Raw genomic sequence first — 19238 nt, forward strand, 5'->3', positions numbered from 1 at the left:
TGAAGTATGTACATTGTACAGCATACATACATAGTCGATATTTCAACATTACTTTCAGCTTCTTTATTAGCAATCAATTGTCAAAAACCAGGACACCGAATTGACTTAACGCATTTTCTGCATTTTCAAGACGCTTTCCCCAAATGCCATAAACTGGCGCCCCATCTATACAACGTACTCGCTAAAGGTTGCTTAACTCTCTGATCGTTTTAGCACGACTGGCTATGTGTACCTTAAGCTATGATAGCAGTTCTATAATCCTCAATATGTCTTTCTAAATAGCCCCCAGACAATTACGAGTTTAAAATCAACCTTTGAACAGAACTACACAAACACACACAAAACTATAAGTAAGGTACAAAGTCCAACATCCATACAAGTAAGTGACGTAACACATAATAACAAATTAAAACCCATTTACCTTCTCACATTCTTAACAGTGTATATAATATTGTTTAACAGATAAATATTATCTTGAAGATAACATTTCGCACACAAATTAGTAGTACGACACCCCACCAAGCAATTCTGTTGTATTATCAAAACAGTCGTGTTAAAATGGCGGCGAAAATAAATGAAGATTTATTGAAGGAAAGGAAAAAATGTGTTTTTGATGTGCAAGAGTTGACTTATTACTTAGATGGAGGTGTTCAGGCTACTGAGAATAGAAGAAAATTGGGTAAGTTGAAAAATATCCTATTAATATTACGAACGTGAAATTTTGAGGACTTATGTTTGTTTGTGGCTGTCAAGCAAAAACTACTGAACGGATTTTAGTGAAATTGAGTAAACAGCTAGATTATAATATGGACTAACATGTAATGCACTTTTCAACCCGGGGTTTTTGTTAAAGACGGACATACTGACGGTCAAAAGTTAGTAATTATATGTATGTAATTACTTAGTTCAAGCAGTTCAAACTCATTCGTAATGTTGTTATTTCATTAATATTTATGGAATTGGAGTAGTTGTTTGTGTTATGAAACATGAATATAAGTGAATGAAAATAGACTTTGTATTTATGCAGTTAAGGTCGAAATTTCATTAATAAGTTAGCAATAAACATTGATCGACTGTTTACTTGTTTATGATAGTTTTGAGGAAAGTTGTTAAAGACTGTTTCAAGTTGCAAACTACAACAATATTGTATACTAACTATTCTGTCGTAGTTTGCGAGGTATATTTTTATCTTCATACTTATTCGTCTAAAGATATTTACAATAGAAATTCCAGTTGTCCTTAATAATAACAAATTGTAGAGGTAGTAGGTATTTCTTTAAGACTTTTTCCAACATACCGACAATTGATAACAAATCTATGTATGCATTTAATATTGTTAAAAGATTTGTTTGCTTTATTATTTTGTTTAAAGAGTTGAGTTATCTAATGGCAGTAAAACTGAAAAGTTAGGTTAGGGCAAGTAACTACTAAAATAAATAAGTAAATGCCTGAAGTTAGTATCATAGCAACGAGAGTCGTTTGTTTACAAGTTAAGTTTCTTTCCGAGGTATCTATGCTACTTATTTGGTAGGCATTTTATATGCATTTTTACAGGCACTTATTATATCTGAATTTGGTCTAGGTGCAAAGATAGTCGTTTTTATGGTTGTTAAAAAAAAAACTACTTGTTGACTTGAGAATTTCCTCCCTTTTTTGTCGGTAAAAAAGTCATTGTGTACCGCTCGTATATTGACTCGTATTAAACTATTCTTTGAGGTAGTCAAATAGTTTTACGAACAAATTACAATATAATGTTTTTTTCGTTACTTATAGAGGACAGAGTGCTCAGCACCAAAGGCTTGCTAGATGAAATACCGGAGGAATATTTGAGCCACAAGGAAAAGTATGAGAATGCAATACGCAAAGCTGTGATGTTCTACCGAGCGATGCAGAAAGCGGCTGACCCTAATTTGAGCGAACAGGATAAGGCTACGTATGTTATAGATACATTTCAGTTTTTAAGCGACGGTTTTTTGTGGGTTAAAGTATTTTATATTTGTAATTGTGAGGTCTTAGTGAAAGGTTTTAATATTTTTGTTCGTATTGTGTAGTTGAAGTAGTTATAGAAATTTATAAAAAAAGAAATATGATAATGACAAAGGTGGAGAGCATATTATTTGCACTCGACCCTTCACTCGCTCTTTAGGCCCTTTTTATTGAAGTGTAGTTTGATATAAAGATATTTCTTTAAAATCTAGAAAAGTTCTGTTAAGTACCGAAAAACACTGTTCTCTCGTTCTATAATAATAAAATAGGTTCTGTCCAATCAACATCTTCTGTAGCTACCGTTGTATCACGGGTACTACACTACTTACCAACGTCCAAAATGTTTTGAATAATATTGATTAACAAATATGTTATCAAGTTTTTATAGAGGCACTTGACAAGTGATAATAGTCATTTAGATCTATTTGTCAGATAAACGCTTGGCGCTAGATATATGACTCGACGTTTTTCGATACGGTTACGGTATTATTTGTGTGTTGTTATTCTAATAACTTTTTTTTGTTTATGTACTTCACTAAGCATGGTTTACTAACTTTAGTTAGCTGTTTAAAATTAGCACTAGGAGACGATGGAATTTCATAAAAGACACTATAATAATATAGCAGAAACTCTGGCTAAAAATGAATAAACATGATTTTGACAACATCAGCAAATTGCGTTAAATAAGGATTTGTTTTGAAATATATTCTCTGTTTTCACAGCTTGATAGACACTTTATCTAAGTATATGAAAAAGATGAATTTGTCAATAAAATATTAGTTTAACACTGTAATGATGTCTTCGTTTCTAGGGCCGCATACCGCAGTTTGCTTTCCTCAGCGGTGTTCAAAGACAACAGTCCGTTTGCTCTCCAACTGGCTATGTTCATACCAGCCATAGTTGGCCAGGCTGATGAGGAACAGAGGAAATACTGGCTGAAGAGAGCCAGCAACTTTGAAATTATTGGCACTTATGCACAGGTAAAAGAAAAATAAATATGTAGCTAGAATTTGTACTAGATTTAATAGGTTTGTTAATGCACCGACTTTTACTAGTTCTTATTTCTATTTTTATATTTTTTATGGGAAAGATTACGTTATTTATAAGTTTGATCATTGAATTTTAATATATCGAGGGTTCAATTTAATTAAGTAATTATGTAAATAATGTCTACCCATTGACTATTTTTTTTTATAATTTAACATTACTAGTACACAAACACTGTAGCTTATTTCGTCAATAATCTTTCATTGGTTTTCAGACGGAGCTCGGTCACGGTACATTCATCCGTGGTCTGGAAACCACAGCCACATACGACCCTAAGACTGAAGAATTTATTTTGCATAGTCCTACTCTTACTGCATACAAATGGTGGCCCGGGAGCTGTAAGTATGAAATAGTATTTATTTAATGTTTGTGTTTAATGTATGTAGACAACTTCACAAACCAAAATCTGCTAGATTTATCCAAATATCTTTTATTTTTACTATTACGTTGCAATTACCACCTTTGGTTAAGTATTACTTCGATTGATAGGTGGAATTATAGCTTCCAGACGTTTTCATACAGCCTTAATAAAATAAATAAATAAATAAACTCCTAAATATTGAAACTGGGTTTAATAATTGTTCTTCTTCCAGTGGCCCACACAGCAAACTACTGCGTAGTGATGGCACACCTCTACATCAACGGCAAGAGCTGCGGCATCCAGCCCTTCATGGTGCAGCTAAGAGATGAAGACACCCACCTTCCTCTCCCCGGCATCAAGCTTGGAGAGATCGGAGCTAAACTCGGCTTTAACACTGTTAACAATGGGTTCCTTGGCTTTGAACAACATAGGATTAAGAGAGATAGGATGTTGATGAAGAACGCTCAAGTTTTAAAGGTACGTCTTTTTAAGTTTCATCATCATTATCATCATTGGCCTGTGTCCATCTATTGCAGATGATTCAGGTAAGTAAGTAAGTAAGTATAGGTATAAGTTTAAGTAGTTTTTATTGCCAACGGCCATCTTGGTCGTCATCAATATAAACTTGAACTCTCACCTCTCCTTCAAGAAAGGTGTTTTACTTATGTCGTAAGCATTTCTAACGCTAAGCAGGGTCAGAACAGTATGTTTTCTTCGTCCATTCATCTCTAGCAGCTGTTAGCTCTAGAACGGTGGTTAAAGTCTGTAAAAAAATATTGTTTTATCAAATCTAAACCCAAATAACTCTTTCAGGACGGTACCTTCAAAAGATCACTGAACAGTAAGCTGACATACGGCACCATGGTGTATGTGAGGGTGATGATCGTCAACGGCATGGCGAACCAACTGGCTAGAGTTGCTACTATCGCGATTAGATATTCTGCTGTTCGAAGGCAATCGCAACTGAAGCCCGAGTAAGTGTAATTTTACATCACATTTTTAAAATAAGACTTTAAAGTTGACTGCCTTTGTGGCGCAGTGGTTTAGGCCCACGCCGATTCCATTGCGTCGGGAGGTCGTGGGTTCGAGTCCCACACTGTTGGTCTGGTTGTACTTTGTGTCCTTTGTGTTAGTAAGTTATAAAATGAATTAATGAAGAGCTACAATGAAAATTTATTTAAATGGATTGACAAAAGTCTTCTTAAGTTAATGTTAGTAACCAAGAGCATTCTTCTTACCCTCAATAAACTAATCAGACTAAAATACACGGCTGTTTTTTTGTTTGTAGTGAACCGGAACCTCAGATCCTGGACTACGTGACGCAGCAGCACAAGTTGTTCATCGCCATAGCGTCGAGTCACGCCATCAGTCTCAACGCCAAGTGGCTGTGGAGTTTGTACAACAGGGTCACTAAGGACTTGGAGAAAGGAAATACTGACGACTTACCAGAGGTACGTAACTATACCTAATTATATTTCAACATAAAAGGGCACCGTGGGTTTTTAAAGATCTGTTTAATCCTTGAAAATCAACGTCATATATTTTTGATATGTTATGTTGATGCTGGAAGAGCAAGCAAAGTGTTTTAGTTTCTTCTCAAACCCATTAAAGTAGTAGTGTTTTCTAAAGTAACAGACTATTCATATTTGAACTGCACGTTTGGCGCAGTGGTTTAAGCGATCACCTCGCCGCAACAACCGTAGCGCCGCGTGTGGTGGGTTCGAATCTCACCCGGGACAAATCTTTGTGTGATGAGCACGAGTATTTGTTCTGAGCCTGGATGTTAATGTATCTATATAAGTATGTATTTAGAAGTATATAAGTATGTTTATCAGTTATTTGGTTACCATAGTACAAGCTCTGCTTAGTTTGGAATCAAATGACCGTGTGTGAGTTGTCCAACAATATTTATTTAAATTAACCTTTCATACTTAATCGAGGTCAACTTTTCTAGACCTATTATAGAGAATTGTAGTCTTTTCCCAGTTACATGCCCTAGCCTGTTGCCTGAAAGCCGTCACGACATCCGACACGGCAACAATGTCGGAACGTTGTCGCACGTCATGCGGCGGGCACGGATACATGCTGTCGTCCAACCTGCCCCAGATATACGGGCTCATCACCGCCGCCTGTACTTACGAGGGAGAGAATACTGTGCTTATGTTGCAGACTGCCAGGTAGGGCTGGATTTCTTAAAGAAATCATTTGAAATTACGAATCCCAATCGACTTACGAAAGTCAATCGTTTTTGTATGAATAATCATATCAATAAACCTTTTGTTTAAGCTGCCAAAGTCCTTTTAAGTGACTCAACGACTGCTATCTTGAAAATTTAATTACAAAGTTTATAAGGAAAATAATTAACTAGGTAGATACTAAAAATATATCATTATTGATCATCGACAATAATAGTTATTTTGATAGCTCGCATATCAAGAACTATTTCTGGCGAGTAATAAGTAAACACAGCATTACAAAGGCCGTGATATCGTTAAAGAAAGTTTGTAATCGTTATATTACTAGTTTTGCTCTCACTCGTACTACATATCTTATATATACTATATGTTTTGCTCGCAGTATCTAAAGTAAACATTATTCTTGTATTTATTGATAACTGGGTAAATTATAAAAGTCACAATTTTATGCAGTTTTCTATGCACATAAATAAATCATTTATCTAACTGCGTGTGAATGCATTACGTTTTCGAATCACAACCAAGTAAAGCAAGTTTTATATTTATTGTTTATTAATTCTTATTGTTCCAGGTCTTTAGTAAAAGCATACGAACAAGCTCAATCAGGAAAACCTTTAAGCCCAACCATGGCGTATTTATCGGAAAAGAGTACGGGCAAACAGAAGTGGACAAATACAGTGGATGGGATCATTCAAGGGTTTCGGAAAGTGGCTGTTGGGTAAGAATTAATACAATAATAATTTGAGAATCAGTAGCTATCTTTTACACACAGGCAGATGCAGTAAATCTAAATTATTCTTTCAAAATCGATTCAAAATATTGCTGATGTTCCTGTTTTTGGTGACAGATGTTAAGTTTGTTTTAAGTTACTTTAATATGATTTTTCTTTATAACAGGAAGATATCCGCAGCCGTAGCGTGTATCAAGAAATACAGGAGTAAAGGCTTCTGTCCTGAAGACGCTTGGAACAAGTCATCGGTTCAATTGGTAGCTGCTTCTGAGGTAAACAATCCATTACCCTTATAACTTATCAAAAATCATTAAAAAAAAAATTGGAAATATGGTTACCTAGTTATTACCCGCGACTTCGTCCGCCACCTGAATTTTCCCATTATACGTCATTTTCCCGGGGTAAAAAGTCCTGTCCTTTCTCGGAAATCTAAATATCTCCACACCAAATTTCATGCAAATTGGTTCAGTAGTTTAGGCGTAATTGAGTAACAGACAGACAGACAGACTGAGTTGCTTTCGCATTTATAATATTAGTACGGATTGTAAAGAGCCAGGTTTGAGGTTAATGCCGTGTCTTCTCGCGAACTTCTGCATATCCGAACACGTTTTTACGTGGGTTGGCTTTAAATGGCCAGTGCTATTTTAATCGATTTGATGTGATAAGTACCGTAGGTAACCATTATTTTTAACCATTTCGCATTTGTTTACGCTATTTTATCGCGCTTCACTTCCTTAATTATTTATTCATTTTGATCTTAATGTTACGCTTTTTATTAATGTGCTTTAAAAATATTCAAATTTACGAATTTTATCGATTCTGTTGCTACCTTATTACACTATGTTTTAACAAATACCAGTATTTATGTCTTTATATGGAACCATATCAAGTTTTTTATATTTCCTGCGAAAATACTAACTCTTTTCTGATCGATAAATAATCATTCATTTCTCCTTATTAGGAGCGATCTTTATATAAAAAGCAGAATATGATACAAAGGCGAAATAGCAAATAAAACGAAAGATGCAGTTAATATTCTTTATATTTTTATTTATTTTCTAATAATATTCGCCAAATGAGGTGTTATGCGTTTTTTATTACAAAGATAAATATTGAAAAGTTTAAAATGCTGTCACATTTACTAAATATAAATAAATAAATATAAATAAATATCGTTGGACAACGCACACACGGTCATTTGATTCCAAACTAAGCAGAGCTTGTACTATGGTAACCAAATAACTGATAAACATACTTATATACTTCTAAATACATACTTATATAGATACATTAACATCCAGGCTCAGAACAAATATTCGTGCTCATCACACAAAGATTTGTCCCGGGTGGGTTTCGAACCCACCACACGCGGCGCTCCGGTTGTTGCGGCGAGGTGACCGCTTAAACCACTAAACTTGTAATATTGTATGACAAATTGTCTATAAAAATGGACTTGATGCTTTGATGTTTTAAAGCTCTGAGTCATATTGAGGAGCGGTATATCCCACCTTACCTATTAAGTTTTCTGTAGTTTCGCAGAATGTTTCACCACCTCAAAAAGTACGCTACCTAATAAACGTCGAATAACAATAAAAATACATGTAAATCATTAATCATTCGGTTTTTAATTACCTTAACGAATAGACCTCCTTAGTTAATAACAAGCAGAGACCATATTCTCCTACGACTGATCTAACGGTTGTCAGATTAAAAAAATATAATATTTGAAAAATGGCAATGTTATTAATAATTCAATTAAATTGTCTTCATTAATCAATGAGGCTGTATTTAAGAATTTTAAATAAAACCTGAGCTGTTTATGTCTTTATATATTATATAGCGATTTGTTAGAATTATAATTAAGATATTTTTTGTATCCGCGGGGCGGGGGCGTGTCTCTTTGATATTTATTTTGATAGGTTTATTGTTATGCTTTTTAATGTATTTTTGAAGACTAGAACCGGAACCAATGTATCTTGCAGATGTTGAGGCTAAAATGTATGCAGAAAGATTAATTATAATTTGAACCGAGAAAGGTTTTTATAAAATATAAATAAAAAGAGTGAATTGCTATTTTATCCCATTGGAATTAGTGTCCTGAAAGATAAACACGTTATTTAGGCAGCATAAATAAAAAAAGTAAAGTAAAGTAATAGTTATCTTTTTTTTCCTTTGTCGCAGGCTCACTGCCGTGCAGTAATTCTATCGACCTACAAGTCAGAGGTGGAAAGGACGACTTCCACTCTATCGGAACCTTTGAGGAGAGTCCTCTACCAACTGGTTGAGCTTTATGCCGTGTATTGGACACTGGAGAAACTTGGAGATCTGCTACTGGTAAGATAAAGACAAGTTCATGGTTAGGCTGTTGTCAAAATTAGGCACCTCTTAGATATTTTTTTTACAAGATACTTTTAATATATTTTTCACTTATTAACACCAACTTATTCAAAAATCTAGTGTGATCGATAGGTACGTTAAAAGTCGCCAAAATAAATGAATGACCTTACTTCGTAAACATTTGTTACTCATTAAGCCACATAAGTAGGTATAACTTATGCACATTATCATACTTTAATTGTTATAAGACCTCGCAACATAAGTCCGCTTACACGTGTTCAATAAAAAATTCTGAATGAACCTCGATCGGATCTGAGATCAAAAATATTATTTGTCAAATCGCAAAGAAGATGCTATTACTCATTGTCTATTTTGCTCACGGCTGTACGTTCGAACAATTCGTTCTCATTCTCGCAACACCATTCATCATAATCTATAGTCTACTAATCCCAATAAATATCTGACCATCTACACTTGACATAAATATATCAAGAACATAATAGTAATTATTCCGTACTGTTAGATAATATAGATAAATCTAAGGAACCGCTATCAAAAATAATGGTGAACTACAATAGCATTGATTATCTGCAACGGTACAGTTAAATAATACGTTGTAAAAAACTGCACGTGCAAAAACTTATTTATATCTCAAAAGTCAGCCATCTTGCAATTTTTTTTTCACACTCTTTTTTTTAAATGTGTTTTAGGTGCATTCAGCCAGTCCATAAAAGGTTATGTTATAACTGTAGCACTAATTTGGCGCGCTAGGGTTGGGATTACAAGAAATGCCTAAGCGTTTTTCCCAGACTTACCGACAAAGACATTTAATTCTTGAAAAACGTTACGTAAGTTGAACCTTTGAGTTACGTTATGACATAACTGTTTTAGCGGCTGCATTTAAGCCATATAAGGATAAAAGCGCATAAAAATATGACGTATTTGTGAAATGACTGGTTTGAATCTTGATGCAGTTGAAGCTCTTCAACATAACAGTTAGATGTTATGTGCCGTTGTTCTCTGACATTGACGCTCGTATCATTGGCCTTCGTTATTAAAATCTATTTTTATCTGGTGCAGGTTGATTACACTTGTATTTGGGTGTACTAGTTTGTGTATAACACGTCTACATTACAAGCAATAAATGGTCAATCATTTGATGATAAAAATAAATTAAAGAATGGTAGGTATTGATGTAGAATGAACTGAGCCTAAACATGTTTGAAAGCTTTTCTAGAAGATTATTTATCGAAGTGTTTTAGCATAAATTATAAGCATAAAAAGCCCATTCATTTGTGCGATACTAGGAATAAAGCAAATGACCTGTCCTTTGTCTTAAAATAGATTTGATAAATGCCGTTATTAAGCAGAAGCTATTTTTTGTAACGGTTATAGCTATCGACAAGTTACCAATACCAAAAATCGGTATTAAAGTTGCAGATTATCTCTATGAAAAATGTCTTCCTTAATAAAATTGACATTTGGTGTAAACGAACTAAGATTTTTTAATAGAATAATAAAAAGCACTCATCAAAAATTTTAACTGATTACGATCTAATTTATGCAACGTGCTTGGACAATATAATTCACCAATCAAATACATTTCTGCATTTGATTTACGTCTAAAACTAATTGAAATTTCGTTCTGAAATCGTAAAATCTTTTTATTTAAGTGAACACTATATTTTTAGACAATAAAATCGCGTGACATAGATAACATCTAACTTTTTAAAGATGTATAGAGTTTTAAATTATATGTTTTTAATTTATGGAGAGTGAGGGTAATAAACTATTGTGAAAAAGATTTAATGCGAATTATTTTGTTGTAATGGGCGTGTTTTGATTAAAGATAAGGTTTTACTGCGGAGATACGCTTAGTTATGTTCTAGAATTATTTTTTAGTTTTCTCAGGCGTAAGATTTATGATGACACTTTCTGCGGTTCCGTGTCGTACCACTAAAACTCTTCAACCCGTAAATTGATATTTCTGGATATAACTTCAAGGTACTAACTGCTTTATAATAAACTCTGACAATGCTTTAGTGACAGATTTATATCTTTATAAGTAAGTAATAAGTTACCTAACAAACCGATCTTTATATAAATTTTCTTCATGTTGACATTTATCAAATATGTTATTAATTTAAAACCTCATTAATACATATTTACACACAATTAGTTGTGATTAATGTGAGTTGAGATTATTTCTTGTAAAAACGACTTTTAAACACAAAAATGTTGAATATTTTTATTGATTAGCCGTAATGGCGGAAGCGATAAATAACTATATTAAATTATATGATAACTTGTCTTATTAGAGCTTTCAAAATATTAATAAGTTAATCAATTTTGTCAAAACCTTTAAATTTGATACGAATGAAAAGTTTTATACCTAGCTAGTAGAAATTATAAGACTTTTTCAAGTCGCTTTTTTTTAGTAATAAGTGTGCCATAGGTAATTATCGTACTTACTCGTGCCCAAAAGTGGGACAAAAAGAAAACTTATTAAAAGTATAATTGCTTAATAATAATATATGTTATAATTATATATTTTTATGATTATAGGTTTCTCATGTTCTTAGTTTTTTGTATAGAAACTATTAAAAAGCTGCAGATAAGAAAACGACGCATAAAAGTTGGAAAAGTTTTTGCGACAAAACGGAATAAATTATGCAAAATTAATGTTAAATTTAAATACAAATGTTCTAGTTAGCTAACATAATTCGTTATATTTTAGGCTTAAAACCGGTATTCACCAGGTGGTTGTTAAAAGTAACTGGAGCATATTTTAATTAGGCAGATAGCGGAGGTCATGCAAAGCGGACCTATCGAATAAAATATATTGTTTATGGCTTTATTGATATGATTAAACTTTACCAAAAGACAATAATTAAAACAAATTCTTATATTTTAAAATAAAAACATATCTTAATCGCTCTTGACCAGCGTGGTGGATTCAAGACTTAACTCCTCCCTCGTTCGGGAGGAGACCCTTGCCCAGCAGTAAGACAGTAATGGGATAAATTATATATACATATATATTAGATCGGGGAAAAAGTCTTTTCGCATAGTATGTATGAACTTGTAATAAAATTTCTTTGGCTTCAAGAATCACAAATGAGTACACGGTTCATTAGGTTTCTTTCAGTGAGCTCGTGAGGTACCCAAATATCGAGCTTTTTTGTGTAGAGAAAAGATTTTATTACAAGTTCATACATACTATAATGCGAAAAGACTTTTTCCCCGAACTTAAATATAGAAAATCAACAATGTTTCATAATTTATGATTGCAGATTAAAGTTTAGCTATGTAGAGTATTGTACAGATCATGGTTAGTCACCTCTGTCTATGCCCTCAGGTACAAGTCATACAAGTCATATTCATTATCCAAGTATGTACCTAATTAGTACCTAATGTACGAACAATTAGAATTAGAAAAAAATATAATATACTATGTTTATTTATAATAGTAATTGACGCTCCAGGTTACGGGTGGTTGAAGATCCAATGTCTGGCTTAAGATTTTATCGACAGATATCGATTTATTTTGATTCGTTATATTGACATCCTTATTCATATGTCAACAATAAAAAAGTAAGTCTTGTAGCAAATCGTATTAAACAATGCTTATTAACTTTAAGATGAATAAATAAATCCATCAATGTCCACTGCTGGGCATGGCTTTCCTTCTAGTAAATAAATCTATCAATTACTCACTTCTGGGCAAAGATTTCCTCCCAGTGTGAGAGAGGGATTAATCCTTGATTCCACTGCTGGGCAAGGGTCTCCTGAAATAAAGAAAGGGCCTCCCGGAATGAATGAATGATAACTTTATTTTCTCTTCACACTAGGTGTCTTAATAAATAAGGAATTAAGAAGGCATGTGTTTTGCACTGGGAACTGGTATCTAACTTTATTTTTTGTTTGATATCTGTATCTACAGTTGAAACTAACTGATGTTTATAAACGGAACGAGTTTGCTAGGATATATCGTTCGGAATCGTTCTATTGACACGTTGTAATGATCGATTAGTTTTTGTCCGACCACTCGTGTGTTGACCCCTATTCGTGTAACTGTATACAGGACCTTATGACGTTGAGGTTATATGTATATACAAGTAAGGAGAATTGTTTGTGTTTATATTTTTCTACTATCTCTCTACTACCACTCTACAACAGGCATATATCTAACTTCTACATATTATCACTGTATCTCTCACTATAATGTAGGTAATGGAAGAATCTAAGCTTTTAGGAAAGGAAAAACAACGGACTATGTTAGTGGAGAAATAACATTTTTTTTCGTATTATCGTTAGTTCACTACACACTAATTTTTTTATTTCTTTATAATTATTACTCCTAAAAATCATAAGAAAGTAACGTCGTACAATCTAACATGTATGTTATTTCGTCATAATCAACGGGTAATCATCTAATCACATATTTGCGGTCATCATTGTAAGGAGATAAGCCACCATTTATCTATGTTTGTAAAAAATCACACGCTGATGTTGATTCCTAGTATCGAATATATACACTATTGTATATTTTAGTTACTAAGATCGATAATAGTATTGAATAAAAAGTGAGCATGTAGGTAATGTAGAATAGTAAAGCTAAATTATGCAAAACTATTAAAATACTTGTGTCTACACATACTAAAATTGTCCTGAGACTGTAATACCTTTCCAAGGTAATACCAGGTAGAATCGTGATTGCGAGGAATATGGAAGACCATAAGGTGAGGGCTTTTCCTAGTAGTGAAATGACTTTAACTGGCAGTACTGCCAACGGTAACTGCAGATTGGGAAAAACGGAAGCAACAAATAAAAACAATAATAAATTAAACATTTGAGTGCTTAAACTATACCATATAATATCGTACGCAAACGGTCTATAAAAAAAATATTGAAGTAATAAGACCGCAGCTGACAACAATAATTAATGTCATCAAAGATAGAGAATATGATAGGACTCGACATTTGACCTCACACTCACATCGTATTAGCCACATTAGCGCTGCCATGACAAGATGATAACTTTGCGTTTTTGCTTCTTTACGTCATCAAGTCATCAGCCTTTTGATAACACCTATTTAATGATTGAAAATAAACTTTATGGAAATGAAAATGTTTTCGTATTGATCGCCTGAAACTTTCCTGAAAGAAAGTATTGAAGTACGTATTTAGAAAGTAACCGTATTATCATACATCCAGATATAATAAAATGAAATCTACTAGCAGCACGATTCTCTACAATTGGAACTATCGCATCGAGTATCGAGAGTTTGACTCTGAGTTTGAAGTCTGATCAGATAGTCATACAACATTTTTCGATAGGTAGTCGGTTGCCGGTAGTCGATAGTGGCACTCTACGTGATAACCAGTAGCGCAGTTCTGTATAATCAGTACTGTCGAGTATCGAGAATTTGACGTTTAGAATGTACTGGCAAAATTGTTCCTACGTCGCCCGTCAGAGGCGCTGATCAGATTTTCATACAAAATTTCTCGATGACAAGCCGGTTGTCGGTAGTCGATAGTAGTAGAGAATCGAGCTACTGTAGGCTGTATTTTCATTTGTAGAAACTTAATTTACAATGTTAGATTTTTTCTCATCAAATTGTTGCACCACTTTTCTCGATGTAGTCTTGTATCTTTCTTCAGCTCTTTTGCCATCTGGGGAAAATTGTTCAGAGTCAGAATCAAGATTTTAGGCGACTAAAGTCGAATTTGAACTAGATTATTTAATAAAATGAAGTAGAACAGAAATGGAATCTTAGGATTTATGTTCGCAATCAAAGCTCGTAAACTTAAAATTAAGGTTGATATTTAGATCCGAGTTCAGATTCACGATAAATCTATCTAGATTTGTCGTATACATTCATTTTCATGGAAGACTTTGATATAGTTAATTAGACATTTATAGATTTCGAGATATAAATAGTCAACACTGTTATTACGTTGAAAATATACATTTCTTTGAATAAACTTTATTTTATTATCTTTGGTATTTACATCTTGCCCCTATTCTTTCAAGAAAATAACAGAATTTTACACTATGTCAGTATTTACAAAAGCTACCTAATAACTGTAAATAGGACAATCTAAAGTATATTTTAAATTGTTTCAGTACACTTCAATATCAGAAGGTGACGTGCTTCAGTTGCGAGATATCTACGAGGAACTGCTTGAGAAGATCAGACCCAATGCCGTCGGCCTGGTGGATGCTTTCGACTTCAGAGATGAGGTAACTAACAACTAGTAACTATTGAATATAATATCTATACTATTAGTTACCGTTCCATTAATACGTGACAAAAACAAAAACGTTTTAGTAAAATTGCCTCTCCTGTTATTATCCAGAGCGCCATAAGGGAACAAAACATACAAAGGCTGAAAATGCAATATCTTTCTTTGTACTGCAGCTGCTTAAAGAATTTAGGATAATATGAAAATAAAAAACAGCGTTCTATTGTTTTGACGTTTTTTATAACTTGTTGACGTCTAATCTAGCGATCGATTTTTAATGTGCCAGTTTTTAATGATGTCCAGTGTAAACCAGTTTGTTGCTACTATTACATGTGGAGATAATTTAAATTATATTTTATTCAGCTTGAATTTATTTCTCCTCCTTGCAGTGGATCACTGTCGAGTATCGTGATCATTTTTAATAAATAGATGGTTATTGTAGTTAATACGGTAATAGATATTTTATTAAGTAGTTGAAATGTTTATTTGGTTTATTATGTATTTTTTAGATCCTGAACTCAACATTAGGCGCGTACGACGGTCGTGTGTACGAGCGCCTGATGGCGGAGGCGCTCAAGAGTCCTCTCAACGCGGAGCCTGTCAACCAGAGCTTCCACAAGTATCTTAAACCGTTCATGCAGGGAAAACTGTAGAATACCACCTTAACAGTAAATAATTTTATTGCACTGTATTTGTATATTGCTAAAGCTCGGTCTAGCTCAAATCACGTTTTGTAAAGGATTCGTCATCGGTATGTGGTATGCGTGTAAATGTTGTAAATAAATAAATCAGTTTGTAATTTTAAAAGTCATTTATTTGTTTATGGCAATCATTTTACAACGTCGTTTGACGGTACTATAATCTGAATTCAAATAAATAAATAAGTTAATTTAAATAAATAAATGCGATCGGGCACTTCGCAAATACATCAAGACAAGTTTTCGGTATTACCGGAAGTCGTCGTGATGTGGTTGCTTATTCGTGTACTAGTGCCGATGTACCAAACTGGCTGCTTACGCAGTTTGGGCGTTAGCGCGCGCGTAGCCGGAGCCAGACGAGAGAGCCTGAGAGTTGGCCACCCTGTAGGCGGTGCTCACGGGCTGGGCCCTGGCGGAGGAAGCGGCAGATCCGTAACCGTGAGAGTGAGCGTCAGCAGAGGTCCTTGAGCCTCCGTAGTATCCTCCCACGTTGGCGGCAGACTTAGCGTGTCCGTAAGCGTTGGAGTTGGCGGTGGAGATGGCAGAGCCGTAGGAAGTGTTGGCGGCAGACTTGGCGGCGCCGTAGCCAGCACCGTGCACGTCAGCGTTGGCGTTGGCGGAACCGGCACCGTTGGAGTTAGCGGTGGACTTGGCGGAGCCGTAGCCAGAGGAGTTCACGTCAGCGTCAGCGTTAGCCGAACCGTATCCGTTGGTGTTGGCGTGAGACTTGGCGATACCTTGACCGTAGGTGCTAGCCTGAGCCTGGGCGGAGTTGGGGGCGGGGACATCATAAGCGGTACCGAAACGCCAAGAGATGGTCCTGCCGTGGGTGAGCTTGGCGGAAGAGGCGGCGCTTCCGGAGCCGACAACGTTAGCGTTGGAGGAGGCGATGCCAGCGGGAGCGACGGGCACGTACGCGGTGTGGAAGATGGGGGTCTTGACGTCGATGACAGAGGGCAGCTCCTGGGCGGGGATGACAACGGGGGCTTCGGGGGCGACGGGGTAGACAACACCGACGACACCGTTGGTTTGAGCGTTGGAGGAGGCAGAACCCTGGCCTTGAGTCCTGGCGGAGGTGCTGGCGGAGCCGTAACCGGAGTTAGCCTTGGAGTCGGCGTGTCCGTAACCACCGTAGGTCTTAGCGTTGGAGGAGGTAGCACCGTAGCTGCCGACACCAGTGTTGGCTGAAGATTCAGCGACTCCAGCGCCGTTGGTGGTGGCAGAGGAGATAGACGAGTCGGAGACACCGTTCCTTACAGCAGAGGAGTGAGCGTGCACTGATCCGGGAATTTCGTAGGCCACTTCACTAGGGGCCGCGAAGTTCTGTTCGTAAGTGATCACGGTAGCGGGAGCTGGCACAGGGTAGTAGCCGTTGTGGGCTTGAGCGACGGCTTTAGCCGCACCAACGTCGTATGTCTGAGCTTGAGCGATGGCTTGGCCGGGGTACACGAAGCCGTCACGAGCCAGCTGGTTGCCATTAGTGCTGCCATAAGCTTGAGCGTTGTCTCCGTTCACATTGGCAGATGCAACGCTCGCACCACCGTTGTAGTTGTATGCCTGGCCGATGGAGTAGGCGCGTCCATCACGGTATACGACACCTGAGAGAGAATTATGTCATTAGTCCTGCTGATTTGTTGAACCAAAAAATATCAAAATATACTGATGATTTATTAATGGGCGTAATGTAAAATATTGTTAAATTCCTATATTAACATGAAATCTTACCGTTTATGAGGACGGGGCTGGATGAGCACACGGCGAACAACGCCACAGCTACTACGAACTTTGCCGCCATGTTGCTTATTATCGGATGAGAGGACTCGCTTGAGTGGATGCAGTGAGAGCATTTCTCCGCGCTTATATACTATGAAACGTTTACCACCACTCCCGCGCATACACTGACCCATACTTGTGAACTTCACCTACAAGCTGACACTCATAAATTATCCGATGGGTTGCGACGCGAGAATATCCAATAAGTTTTTTATTAATTAAGGAAGATTTTTATTAGAACGTTTAGTACTAGATGCCAAAGCTCTAGGTGCAATGAACTCTGCTCGAGCTTGACATGTGATAAGTTACTTTTTTATTTTGTTTACGTAATGCGATGAGCATTTTGAATATTGAACTCGATTCTTTTGTTAGTAGCCAGTTAGGCGATAAGACCATAAATAAATTGCAGTTATGATCATAAATAATAATAAATGTAGATAATCTGTGTAAAGTCGTCAAATTCACTGTTTTAGTTTTTGATGGTAATAGCGTTTTCGAGAATATAAAATAATCAATTATGTATCTAGTCTAACTTTAAAAGTTTTATAACTGGTTCCAAATCAAGATTTAAGATAAAACAATTGTTGTTATTACTGTGCTACTTTCTGCAAGTTATTTTATAGTACAGCGGTAATTTCTATGATCTTTAACAAGAGCGAGTTCTTTGAATCAGATTTAACCAATAGATAACATGATTTGTGCCTTCTTCGAACTTAAGCGTACTTTGGATAAATAGAACTCCAACAAATTGTCTATGCAATCAAAGCTCTCTTCCTAATATTGTAGATGAGTAAATAAAGTCACAATGCATCATGTATAATTAATTCTCTACAAGTTATTAAGGTGACTTTTTCAAGACACATATCATACCATGCAGAAAAACATGCTGCAGAAAATAAGGGCCAATCGTGCTTTCATTATATCATTTCAACTTAGAATCCCTGAAATAGAGAGGAAAAGTAAAGTAACAATAAAAAAAACAACAGGAGGCTCAATGTGAAAGGTCTTAGCGGGGGCGGATACCGTTGAAAGAATACACGAATCTTATCTGTGATGATCTTCAAACACCAGTACCTTGTGACGAGATACATCGCAGCTCTAGTGCAACAGTGATATGCCTTATCAATAAGCAGGTAAGTAATCATTTTGAAAATTTCGTGAAGTTAGTTTGAGGTTATGTTTTCTCTGTGGAAAATGGTAAAAAATATGTGGACTAGTAAAGAAAACCTAGAGCTTTGATAGTTTTAAAAATTTAAATTTATTTCTACGATCAAAAAAAATATTATTTGCCATCGCTTCCTACTGGTTTCATGAATATATATAACTCCTTTAATTAATCTCGCCTTCTGATGTATTTGAAAAAGTAAATTTAATCTAGTTATTAGATATTATAAATAATCACTCTTTATGTGCATAAAGGTTGCAGTATTTTCCGCAAACATTAAGCATGCGAACCGTTTTTTCCACGAAAGGTAACATGAGGTCAATGAAATATTCTGTTGCATGATGTTAGTAACTAAAAAGTTCAGTAGGCAGTATGCAGTATGGTTGCTTTGACACTCAAAAAAAAAAACAGGAAGCCTACAAATTTTCTCAAATCAAATAAAACAGGTACAGAGATTGTTAACCTATTAGCACGTATTGCAGACAAAATTATGATTGTCGTAATTGTACATTGATGGTGATAATCTAGCAAGATACTAAAAATTCGCAGGTATGTTTTCTTTGATATTATTGTAAAACGGTAGAGAAAAGATATGGATTTCAGGACGTGTGTATGGCGCACGGAACGTTAACCAATTTTTACACCTGTAGTCCATATTATTCAGGGTAATGCAATCTAGTAATCTGGCGATCCACTC

At 35.4% G+C, this 19238-nt stretch overlaps 2 protein-coding genes across 2 annotated transcripts; one reads left to right on the top strand and one right to left on the bottom strand.

Annotated features, from left to right (window-relative positions):
- Window positions 1-405: 405 nt before the first annotated feature.
- On the top strand, window positions 406-15712 carry LOC142987694 (acyl-coenzyme A oxidase 1-like). The gene is made up of 13 exons (XM_076136646.1): window positions 406-679; window positions 1774-1933; window positions 2798-2966; window positions 3248-3371; window positions 3627-3871; window positions 4208-4368; window positions 4683-4845; window positions 5381-5571; window positions 6161-6307; window positions 6486-6591; window positions 8501-8653; window positions 14787-14903; window positions 15415-15712. The coding sequence occupies exons 1-13, from the start codon at window positions 559-561 to the stop codon at window positions 15556-15558; spliced, it is 2001 nt and encodes a 666-aa protein (XP_075992761.1). The 5' UTR covers window positions 406-558; the 3' UTR covers window positions 15559-15712.
- LOC142987704 (uncharacterized) lies at window positions 15698-17453 on the bottom strand. The gene is made up of 2 exons (XM_076136658.1): window positions 17329-17453; window positions 15698-17201 (listed from the first exon to the last, which is right to left on the bottom strand). The coding sequence occupies exons 1-2, from the start codon at window positions 17396-17398 to the stop codon at window positions 15919-15921; spliced, it is 1353 nt and encodes a 450-aa protein (XP_075992773.1). The 5' UTR covers window positions 17399-17453; the 3' UTR covers window positions 15698-15918.
- Between the last annotated feature and the right edge of the window lie 1785 nt (window positions 17454-19238).

This window comes from Anticarsia gemmatalis, chromosome 1 (assembly GCF_050436995.1).
Source record: "Anticarsia gemmatalis isolate Benzon Research Colony breed Stoneville strain chromosome 1, ilAntGemm2 primary, whole genome shotgun sequence".
In the NCBI taxonomy this organism is placed as follows: Eukaryota; Metazoa; Arthropoda; class Insecta; order Lepidoptera; family Erebidae; genus Anticarsia; species Anticarsia gemmatalis.